This window comes from Hyla sarda, chromosome 7, assembly GCF_029499605.1.
Source record: "Hyla sarda isolate aHylSar1 chromosome 7, aHylSar1.hap1, whole genome shotgun sequence".
NCBI lineage: Eukaryota > Metazoa > Chordata > Amphibia > Anura > Hylidae > Hyla > Hyla sarda.
In genome coordinates, this window is record NC_079195.1 from 223087283 (window position 1) to 223099424 (window position 12142).

The following is a 12142-nucleotide window of genomic DNA, read 5'->3' on the forward strand; positions in this document are numbered from 1 at the left end:
TTTAAGGTTCTGTGATGTTGTCATAATTATATGTCGGAGGTTTACCTCAGGGGTTTTTGACGTACGAATACACATTGATGGCCTTTTCTTAGCAGAAGCTTCACAACTATGGTGCACCCTATAACTGAATGTATATACAGTGATCCCTCAACTTACAATGGCCTCAACATACAATAGTCTTTTCTGGACCATTGTAAGTTGAAACCAGACTCAACATACAATGCTACGGACAGTCCAGATCTGTGAAACGTGAGGTCTAGTAGCGCCCCCTACAGTACAGGGAGGTATTACATGTTCTGTACTCTTTACCTGTATTACTGAAGTGCATGAACTGAATGGTGTCTGGTAGCGCCCCCTACAGTACAGGGAGGTATTACATGTTCTGTACTCTTTACCTGTATTACTGAAGTGTATGCACTGACTGGTGTCTGGTAGCACCCCCTAAAGTACAGGGAGGTATTACATGTTCTGTACTCTTTACCTGTACCAGGGTTACCTTCTCCTTTGGACACCAGGTGAGGGCGACTCCATTTTTTTTTCCTAGGACATTGCGTGTACTGTACAGGACCCCGATGAAGCTCCTGTCCTCTACATAGACCAGTGTTTCCCAAGCGGGAAGCCTCCAACTGTTGCAAAACTACAACTCCCAGCATGCCCGGACAGCCTTTGGCTGTCCGGGCATGCTGGGAGTTGTAGTTTTGCAACAGCTGGAGGCTCCCCGCTTGGGAAACACTGACATAGACAGTGATTTACAGCTCCCAGCAGCTCTTTCTTACTTTTATATGTAAGGATTTGCTTTATCTATATTAGTTATCTACTTATTTTTCTTTAATCCTCACTTTTTTCCTATTTTTGGATGACATTTTGGTGCCTTCAGAACCAATTACCAGGTTTCCATAGAGTTCGGGTCTCAACATACAATGGTTTCAACATACAATGGTCGTCCTGGAACCAATTAATATTGTAACTTGAGGGACCACATCGGAAAACAGACATCAACATGATACAAAAATCTTTTCCATTATGGACTTTTTGCGGGACATTCCCTAAATAGCTGGCGCTGGCACAACATGGCTTTAGGACTGCTCCAAAATGTGCCGTCTCCATAGGCCGAAGGCTGTCCGGGCAGGCTGGGAGTTGTAGTTTTGACACAGCTGGAGGCACCCTGGTTAGGAAACACTGCCCAAGCCTTATATCCAGAGTCCGTAAACCAGACCTGATCATGTCTTGGTTACATAGAGGCATGGCTCGTTACAATGTATCAGTATTCTCTCTTTTTAATATTATAATGTTTTTTTAATTTATTTATTTATTTTTTTATCGTACCTTGCCAGCTCAAGGAGGAGAAAAACGCCCCCTGCCCCCCGGCATTCTTGATGTTGTCTTGCTGTTGCTCTACGGGGGCTCTTCCTGTTTCAAAGACAAATAATACGTTGACTTGTAAAGAAGAAAAGGATCCTGGCTCGGTATAACCATCGCTCTTGTGCCACTTACCCCCCATGGCCAATGCATCCTGCTGCTCCTGCTGCGACGAGAAAAGGATACTGGGGTTCACATCTTTAGATACAAAATTCTCCCACGGAGGGGTGAGGTCGTTCTGTCTGTCTGTGTCTTCGATCTGTATGTCCAGGGTGACGTGAAACAGCTGAGGGTACTTGTCCGCTGAGTCGCAAGCATCAAGTTCTGGTCTACGAAAAGTCGAGCGTAGAAAATATTGATTTATTAACATTTAAAGGTTTCCAAAAAAATCTTTTTTTTTAAATGCCATTATGATGTGTTCCCATTCTGCATGCCTCCAGCTGTTGCAAAATTACAACTTCCAACATGCCCTGACTGCCTGTGACACCACATTTCATCTCCGCCCCCCCCTAAGCCGTTGCCTTTAAGCAGTGTGCCTCCAGCTGTTGCAAAACCACAATTCCCTTATAGTCTGACATATTAAAAGGGGTACGCTTTAAAAGAAGTTGTGTAGCTCTGTCCAGTCTCACCACAATGCTCTCTGCTGCCACCTCTGTCCATGTCAGGTATTGTCCAGAGCAGGAGAGGTTTGCTATGGGGATTTGCTTCTGCTCTGGACAGTTCCTGACATGGACAGCGGTGTCAGCAGAGAGCACTGTGGTCAGACTGGAAAGAACTACACAACTTCCTCTGGAGGATACAGCAGCTGATAAGTACTGGAAGGATTAAGATTTTTAAATAGAAGTAATTTACAAATCTGTTTAACTTTCTGGCACCAGTTGATATGATTTTTATTTTTTCCTCCAGAGTATCCCTTTAAGAGCTATATTTTATTTTCTCTCTCTCCGAATATGGAACAGAAAGGGACAAGACCAAGAAATGTACTTATGTGATCAGACTTGTAGTCTGGGAAGGAAACCAGGAAAAAGTACCCATCAAAAATACTGCTTTGGGGCCCCTGAATGCTATATCCATATCTGCAATGAAATTTGGCAATTCTCCTGCTTGACCTCTCCACAAGGCAGTGTTTCCCAACTAGTATGCCTCTATCTGTTGCAAAACTACAACTCCCAGCATGCCCGGACAGCCTTCGGCTGTCCGGGCATGCTGGGATTTGTAGTTTTGCCACAGCTGGAGAGACCCCTGATTGGAAAACCCTGACCAAAGGCTGTCCAGGCATGCTGGGAGTTGTAGTTTTGCCACAGCTGGAGACACCCCTGATTGGGAACCCCTGGCCAAAGGCTGTCCAGGCATGCTGGGAGTTGTAGTTTTGCAACAGCCAGAGGCACCCTGATTGGGAAACACTGAGGTAAAGATTTGCCCTTATATAAAGTATTCAAGAAAAATATAAGGCTGCGTTCACACATGTGTAATGCAGACACAAGTCCTGCCCTGACCCCGAGTCAAGAGACCTGACCTGAAAGCATCGTATCTGTGTAAGGGCGCATTCACACCACGTTTTTGCAGTACAGTTCCCATATATGTTTTCAATGTGAAAACCGTACGGAACCGTATTGAAAACCGTATGCATTGACTCTCCATTGAAAACCGTACGCCAAAAGATGCCTCCGGTTGCATCCGTTTTGCGTCTTGTACGGTTTTGTCCTTTTTTTTTCCGTACCCAAAACCGAAGCCTACCACGGTTTTTGGTTCGGGTGAAAAACCATATTAAACCGTATACAGTTTTTTTTTACATGGGAACCGTACAGAACTGTATGTGCGTACGGTTCCATCCGGGTTTCACCATATGGTTTTTGACTTTTGCACAGTTTCTCAATCAAACAAATGAAACTTTATTCATAATGTAGTGAAAAGTTAAAAACGTATCGTTTCTTCCTTAAAAAATGGATGCAACCGGACATCATTTTTCAAACCGTATACGGTTTTTAACTGTATACGGGTTGAAATTTGTATACACGTTTTGATACAGTTTAGGGTGGGTTCACACCACGTTTTTGCAATACAGTTCCCGTATACGGTTTGAGCGTCAAAACCGTATAGAACCGTATGGCAAACCGTACTCATTGACTTTGTATTGCAAACCGTATGTTAACCGTATCATGCGGTTGCATACGTTTTGTATCCGTTACGGTTAAAAGCGTTTAATTTCCCGTACTTCAAACCGTAGTCTACTACGGTTTGAAGTCCGTTTGAAAAACCGTTTTTAAACCGTATCCGTTTTTTATATAATGGTGGTCTATGAGAACCGTATTCAACCGGATACACTTACGGTTACATCCGGTTTTCACAATACGGTTTACGAATCTGCACATGCGCAGTTGGTTCCGAAAGTTCCACCAGCTTCTAGAATCTTCTATCTGGGAGTGTTTTTAGTGTAAAACCGTATGCAACCGTATATACGTTTTTTATTAAAATGCGGTTTTTAACCGGAATCCGGCATATACGGTTGCATACGGTTTAGTACGGTTTTTAGCGATACGTTTCCTTCAGAAAAACGTGACACGGGAACTGGATTGCAAAAACGTGGTGTGAACCCACCCTTAGTCAGGTTTTGAGAAATCAGTTTTTCATCAAAAACCTGATACGGGAACTGTATTGCAAAAACGTAGTGTGAATGCAGCCTTAGATATAATAAGTTGTGGTCATCAGATCCATGGTCGGGCCAGGACTTGTGTCCAGAACAGGATTATGAGACTATTACAAAAAAGGTCTCGCAGCTTCATACTTACTTTGTAAATTTTAACACTGTCGTTTCGAGCGCTATGAATCCAGTGTGAAACTGTATCTGCAATATCTGAGTGTTTGTCATCTGTAATAAATAAAAAAAAAATAGTCTACAGTCTATAAAGAATAATAATAAATAAATAATAATTATTTATTTATATAGCGCCAACAGATTCCGCAGCACTTTACAATATTGAGGATACAAATAAAGAGAAGTATCAGACATTACAATGTTACACACTAAATACTAAGAGATTACAGTCTATGAGGAGTGAGGATCCTGATTAGAGATGAGCGAACTTACAGTAAATTCGATTCGTCACGAACTTCTCGGCTCGGCAGTTGATGACTTTTCCTGCGTAAATTAGTTCAGCTTTCAGGTGCTCCGGTGGGCTGGAAAAGGTGGATACAGTCCAAGGAAAGAGTCTCCTAGGACTGTATCCACCTTTTCCAGCCAACGGGAGCACCTGAAAGCTGAACTAATTAATGCAGGATAAGTCAGCAACCGCCGAGCCGAGAAGTTCGTGACGAATCGAATTTACTGTAAGTTCGCTCATCTCTAATCCTGATCACAAGAGCTTACAGTCTATGAGGAGTGAGGATCCTGATCACAAGGAATCGGGTTGAGACAAAAGGCAACCATGTTTTATAAATCGGAAAGGTTACATAATGGAGAGTGAACCAGTCTCTAGCTAATTTCGGAATGTCTAAAGTGCAGAGAGCACAGGAAAAGACTGCCGAATAGGGGGGAAAGTGATAGTCGTGGAGACCAGTCAGGGGATGGTATAGACCTGCCTGAAGAGATGTGTCTTTAGGGAACGTTTAAAACTGGGGATATTTATGGACATTTATCAACGGGTTTAGTCAGGTTTTCTTTACTATAATTGTCGCAAAATTGTCGCAACTGCGACTACGCGATTTTTCATGCGACATTTTGACCGGAAAGCGAGAAAAGCAAGTTTTCCAAAAATTAACTACGTAGTAATAATTTTTAAATGGACTACGGGTAGTCAGGTATTTATTAACTGCGACAGTCGCAACTGCGCAAAAAAAAGTCGCAACAGGGTTAAAAATTGACTAAATTTACTCCAGCTCAAACATGGAGCAGAAAAAGCTACTACCAAAGTAAAAAAGGAAAAATTGCTTACGTGAAAGAAAATTATCAACAGGCTGAAACCAGTTGATAAATACGTCACAGATAAGCAAAAAAAAAAGTAAGGAAAAAATTACTAAAAAAAAGAATACATAAGCAAAGATTGATAAATGTCCCTCATTGGGTCTAAGTCTGAGGGTTCGGGGTATTCCAGGGAACTGGTGCAGTACGAGCAAAGTCTTGGAGACGGGAGTGAGAGGTTCGGATGATGGAAGATGTTAGTGTTCGAACATTAGAAGAGCGGAGAGAACGTGCAGGGAGGTGCAGCACTGGGGAGAGACTCGTGGGTGACAGTGAATATTTTGTACTCTATTCTGGACTGAACCGGTACCCAGTGTAGTGACTGACACGGGGGTGGGGGGGGGGAATCGGTGAAACGGCTGGAGAGGAAGAGGAGTCTGGCTGCGACATTTAGGATGGACTGGAGAGGGGAGAGTTTAGAGAAGGGGAGGACGATTAGTAAAGAGATACAATGGTCAAGGCGAGAATGAATCAAAGCAATAATGAGAGCTATAGCTGGGTAAAGGCAATAGAGCTATAGCTGGGTAAAGGCAATATCCATAATCTGATCCCTAAATTTAATATTTTTCTGCACATTAGATAAGCAAAATCTCAAAGTGTGAAAAATTGCCCCAAAAAAGAAAAAAAAAAAAAATAAATCAATAAATTCACTGCCTCAGTCTTCTGCCGCTCCCATGGTGAAGCTTCTCTGGTCCCCGGCTGGCATCAGTTTACTGGCCAACGACATATGGACATGTGACCGATGCAGCCAATCACAGGCCTTCAACAGTCACATGCACTGACACATCACCACTGCGGCCCGGGAATCAGGGAAAATCCTCAACAAAATCCACAACAAAATCCACAACAAAATTACATTTAAGTGCAGATTTTTTGATGGACTTTCCTGTGGACCTCCGGCTGTTGCAAAACTACAACTCCCAGCATGCCCGGACAGCCGTTGGCTGTCCGGGCTTGCTGGGAGTTGTAGTTTTGCAAAATCTGGAAACTGACTGCAATATTGTACCTACAATGACTCAAGAATTTATTTCCAAAGTTTCAAACAGCGTTTTTGTTTCTTTATATGTTTTATACACTTGAAAAGGGAAAAAAAAAAAAAATAACTACACGTTAAAGGGGTATTCCAGGCAAAAACTTTTTTGTATATATATATCAACTGGCTCCAGAAAGTTAAACAGATTTATAAATGACTTCTATTAAAAAATTATAATCCTTTCAGTACTTATAAGCATCTAAAGTTAAGGTTGTTCTTTTCTGTCTAAGTGCTCTTTGATGACACCTGTCTCGGGAACCGCCCAGTTTAGAAGAGGTTTGCTATGGGGATTTGCTTCTAAACTGGGCTTTTCCGGGGCAAGTGTCATCAGAGAGCACTTAGACAGAAAAGAACAACCTTAACTTCAGGAGCTCATAAGTACTGAAAGGATTAAGATTTTTTAATAGAAGTAATTTACAAATCCGTTTAACTTTCTGGAGCCAGTTGATATATAAAAAAAAGTTTTCTCCTGGATAACCCCTTTAACGAATGCCAAAAATAGATGCTGCTATATGCCATATGGCACAATCTACTTCCCATTGACGTGCATTATAAAAAGAAAATAGGCTTAAAGGGGTACTCCCGTGGAAAACTTTTTTTTTTTTTAAATCAACTGGTGCCAGAAAGTTAAACAGATTTGTAAATTACTTCTATAAAAAAAAATATCTTAATCCTTCCAGTACTTTTTTAGGGGCTGTATACCACAAAGGAAATGCTTTTCTTTTTGGATTTCTCTTCTGTCACAACCACAGTGCTCTCTGCTGACCTCTGCTGTCCATTTTAGGAACTGTCCAGAGCAGCATATGTTTGCTATGGGGATTTTCTCCTGCTCTGGACAGTTCCTAAAATGGACAGAGGTGTCAGCAGAGAGCACTGTGGTCGTGACAGAAGAGAAATCCAAAAAGAAAAGCATTTCCTTTGTGGTATACAGCCCCTAACAAGTACTGGAAGGAGTAAGATTTTTTAATAGAAGTAATTTACAAATCTGTTTAACTTTCTGGCACCAGTTGATTTAAAAAAAAAATAAATAAAAAATTGTTTTCCACCGGAGTACCCCTTTAAATGCAATATAGGATATATTATATCATATTATAATTATGCATTCTCAGATATTAAATATATTCAATATACAATATATTAAATACAATATATACATTGATTTATTAATTTTGCCGTATATATATATATATATATATATATATATATATATACATACACACACACAATATATACATTCTTTTTTTTTTGCCGTACACAATAGCGTAGATGACTGCGTTTTTGTATACAGCAAAAAATTTAACTCGCTGTAACAGAAAAGGTGAAACCTCTGTAGTGTTAACTGCAATAAGGCCAGCGTTGCAGGAGGTCACGCCTCCTTTCACACCCACTTTCCGAGCCGGGCGTAAAGTTCAAAAAGTCAAAAAAATTTAGCCAAAAACTAAAAAATTTAAAAAGATTTGCGCCAAGCACATACAATGATAATTTCCCCACCCCATAAGCCTTACCTTGGCTTGTAGTCTTCCTCCGATTGTAGATCTCATATGATAGATGGAAACCACGACGTCTCCATGGACAGTGACCCCCAGAGGAAACACCACTTTTCCTTCCTGGAGACGATATTCTCTAAAGGATAAAGGGGAAGACTGAAAAAATGGCACATTCATGTGTGATTTTATAGGATCCACATACAGCGCACACAAATACATCAATTTACTTTACCGCGGGGGGGCGTGGTTTGGATGGCTGCCTTAGCGGTCGTGTGCTGAGTGAGCTCCTGCCATCCTGAAGCTAATCCTGTAGATATCCTACCCATCCTGCTCATATTCGGGTGCTGACCTGTCCTGCAGGGCCCCTACTGCTTGGGGGATCCCTGTGAAGGGGATATTTGGAGTTCGGGGGGTGCATGGAGCTTGTCCGGCTGCTGGCTGTGATCTGGGCCTAGAAACCTGCGGCCTCTGGCGGCCCCTGCCTGCACCTGCTAGCCGCTGCGGAGATCCCTGGAGTGCTGAAGGAGCCCCCTACCTACCTGTCTGTCCAGCGCCGGTGGGTCCGGTGTCCGGGAGCTGCGGGAGACCTGTGGCGGTCCTCATCAGGGCGGCCGCGTGGTCCCGGGCGCCATCTTGGGAAGCTCCTCCAGGCCTTCTGTTTTAGCGACCGCTTGCTGGCGGGTGCGCTCACCCTGCGCAGGGACACGCGCTGACGGCGGAGTCCTCCGGCGCCCTCGGGGACCCGGTGAAGCGGAGGAGGCTGCGTCGCTGAGGAGGAGCGCTTCGGTGGCACAAGTGGAGGAGCTGTCCTGCGGCGCGGAGGCCGCCATCATTTGGGGCCTGCGGGGGGGTTCTTGCCGGAGTCCCTGCACTGGAAGAAGTAAGTGGCTGGCCCTGCTGGGGAGACTTCCTGGACAGTACTTTGAGGGTGGGGGGCGCCCCAGTGTCCCTGTACTTGCAACAGCTGGAGGCTCCCTGTACTGTGGGGTGAGGAGCTGCAGGTGACCTGTGGAGAGGGGGCTGCTATATTGCACCTTCCTAAGGACTGTGTGCTGGACTGTGTGTATTTGGGGGTACTGCCATACTCCCTTCTCCCCCTCGCTGTACCATCATTCCATCTGCTCCTAACTCCCCCCCCTTCCCTCCTCCACCACTACCGGCCCTAACATCTGGACTTCATTGTCTTCACTACTACTGGACCTCCATCAGTATTTGCTCTCAGGACACTATGAATTTGCTATATTACACTATATGGCCCTTGGTATAGGCAGAAGGAATAAAGACAATTCAGGCGCCTCACAGCAGGGAGCCGGCGGGCCTAGTACATCGAGGAAAATAGTGGCAATGCAGCAAGAGGTGGCTGCTAAACTGGAGCGGTTTACACTGAGGCCGCCGTCCCCTGACTCCCCTGTCGGTAAGGAAGGCCCCCTACCAATTGCTAATATGGGGACCCCCCCAGATCCTCTGGAGGACTATGCAAATTACATGCAGGACATTGTAGCAGATTCCTTGGTGTCGTTGCCGGACACCCCCTATGCTCTCCTTGGTGCGGCGGCTGTCGACCCCAGGGGACCCTCTACTGAGCCCACCTTAGCTGCCGCATTTGCGGAAATTCAAAGATGCAATACTACCCTCTCTCTGCTCACCGTTCAGGTGGGTACTGTGCAGACTGATATATCCCTAATGAGACATGACCTACAAAAAGTGACTGACCGTACCTCTGCTGGAGGATTAGTGATGTGGAGGATGCTGTGGTTCCCTTAGTCCAGGACTCTACTAGACACAGTCAGGATATTGCCCTGCTCAAAGCTAAAGCGGATGACTTGGAGAATCGTTTGCGCCGTAACAATGTGCGCATAGTGGGACTGCCTGAAAAATGTGAGGGACGCTCACCGACTGAATATATGGAAACATGGCTTAAGGAGATATTTGGAGCTGATAACTTGACTCCCCTGTTTGCGGTGGAGCGAGCCCATCGGGTTCCCACAAGGCCGTTCCCCCCTGGTAGCCCACCCCACTCTATGCTGGTCAAACTTCTCCATTACCGAGATAGAGATCTGATTCTTAGACTGGCTAGAGAGGAACAACGTGTGATGGTGGACAATCACATCATATCTTTCTTTCCTGATTTCTCGGTGGAGGTGCAAAAGAAGCGTGCCTCCTTCCTGGATGTTAAAAAGAGGTTGCGGTCCCTGGATATACAATACTCCATGCTGTATCCTGCCAGATTGCGGGTGGTTGCCTTGGGTACCACCCACTTCTTTGAGGGGGTTGATGCTGCTGTGAGATGACTGGACCCCCACGAAACTCAACTGCGCCGGAGAGCCAGAGGTGGCTCCCCGGGTCCTGATCCGGATTGAACTGTTCCTCCATGGACTCATGCTGATGGAGTGTTGCTGATAGTTGAAAATGTTTGCTGTTATTGAACATAGAAATCTGTATTACCGTGGGGAATTATTGTGTTACCGTGGGGAATTATTGTGATCTGCGATTGCGGCCTTCTCTGCCTGTTATAGTGGTTACACTTCTAGTCACATAATGGGGTCACTATAGTACTTTAATGTCTGGCTATTGTTATTTACTGTGAAACTTTTAGGGGGGGGGGGGGGCAGGGACTGTTGCGCTATGGAAGGGATGATGTGAAAATAGTCACCGTATAGGATGTCTTCAACATGATTTCATTACAGGAGTGATACGCACGCATATCTGATTGTGTTTGGTTGGCTGTTTGTATGTATGCTGTATGCTCTCACCTTGATGAGAATCTCCTTGAGAACGTCTGGCTATGAGTAATGTGAGTATACTAGCGCCCCTGGGTGCCGTGTGACGCGGCGACTTGTGTGGCTGTTTTTGTACTTTGTTCTGGGGTGTTTGTTTTGTTTTCCATCTCTCCCTGTGTTGCTGTATACTATGACTGTGTGGATACAGTTGGTCTCTCTCGGTGTGAGTGGTGTCACTATCGCCCTTTTATGCTCAAATATCCCTGATGGCGGTATTTAATTTTATATGTTGGAACGTTAGGGGGTTGGGGGATGCAGTATTTCATTCGGTGAGACACTTTCATCCTGCCATACTCTGCCTTACGGAAACTCATCTGACAGTGGACAACACCTCGGTCCTTCATAGGGCTTGGGTTGGACATTCTTATCATTCTACTTTCTCTTCTCATGCCAGAGGGGTTAGTATACTGGTTCATAAATCTATTCTGTTTAAGGTTATCTCCTCTAGTGTTGACCCTGATGGCAGATTTGTCAGTGTGCTCTGTGAGGTGTCTCACCGAATGCTTATTATAGTTGGGGTATATATCCCTCCCCCCTACAGTGCAGATGTAGTGCAGCGTATTCTAACCATAGTATCGGGACTTCCAGCGGCCCCTGTGCTTATGTGTGGGGATTTTAACCAGGTATTGGATACTTCTATAGATACATTTTGGGGATCTCAAGCCCCTCCTTCCTCTAGGCCTACTGGTCTTGCCAAGTTGTTGAAGGAAGTAGGTCTATTGGATCTGTGGTGTCTTCGTAATCCTAGTATTAAACAGTTCTCCTGTTACTCGGCTACACATGGTACACTGTCCAGGATAGACATGGCCGTTGGGGATGGGGATATGGCTAGCCTGGTTAGGGGAGTTGAGTACTTGGCCAGAGGGTTGTCCGATCATTCCCCCATTCGTTTAAGACTTGACTTAGTGGGAGGCGCTGGAGGGGTACGCCCTCTATGGAGACTGAACCCATTCTGGTTGCAATTGCTGACTACTGCCGAAATTGTTGGTGTAGAACTTAGGGACTATATTGCCCTTAATAATGGTTCGGCTTCGGTCTCCGTGGTTTGGGATTCTCTAAAGGCGTTCATGCGGGGCCTATTTATTCGGTACATAAGTCTTCACAAGTCCTTTACTAGAGAGAGGGGTGAGAAGTTGAGAATGTCTGTTACTGACGCTGAAGCTGGCTATGTTTTGGACCCTACCTCTGAGATAAAGGAAGTGTGGCTACGGGCGCAGGGTGCTTATTAGGGTGCTATTTAGAGGAGACGGCTGAGCATAAGAGGTTTTTCACTAAACAGCGCTACTTTGAGTGTGGTGAGAGTACGGGTAAATTATTGGCTTCCATTGCTCTGGCCCAACAGGGAGTTACATATATTGGCTGCTTGAGAGATAGCCAGGGGAGAGAGGTCATGACAGATGAGGATATTATGGGTGTGATGGGGGACTTTTATAAGGATGCGTACTCTACCAAGATCTCTTGTACTGGGGGGGGGGGGGGGGGGCTTGGCGGACTATGTGAGCATGGGCATCACTCCCTTCCCTTT

General features: G+C 44.9%; 1 protein-coding gene across 2 annotated transcripts in view; it reads right to left on the bottom strand.

Annotated features, from left to right (window-relative positions):
- Positions 1-12142, bottom strand: part of DNAJC6 (DnaJ heat shock protein family (Hsp40) member C6) — a 111663-nt gene that overhangs the window by 25563 nt on the left and 73958 nt on the right. For both annotated transcript variants that reach the window (XM_056532836.1, XM_056532835.1), the window contains 4 exons: positions 7856-7973; positions 4149-4228; positions 1495-1688; positions 1327-1410 (listed from right to left, as the gene is read on the bottom strand). In XM_056532836.1, coding sequence (XP_056388811.1) covers positions 1327-1410; positions 1495-1688; positions 4149-4228; positions 7856-7973 — 476 coding nt within the window. The remainder of the gene's footprint in view (positions 1-1326; positions 1411-1494; positions 1689-4148; positions 4229-7855; positions 7974-12142) is intronic.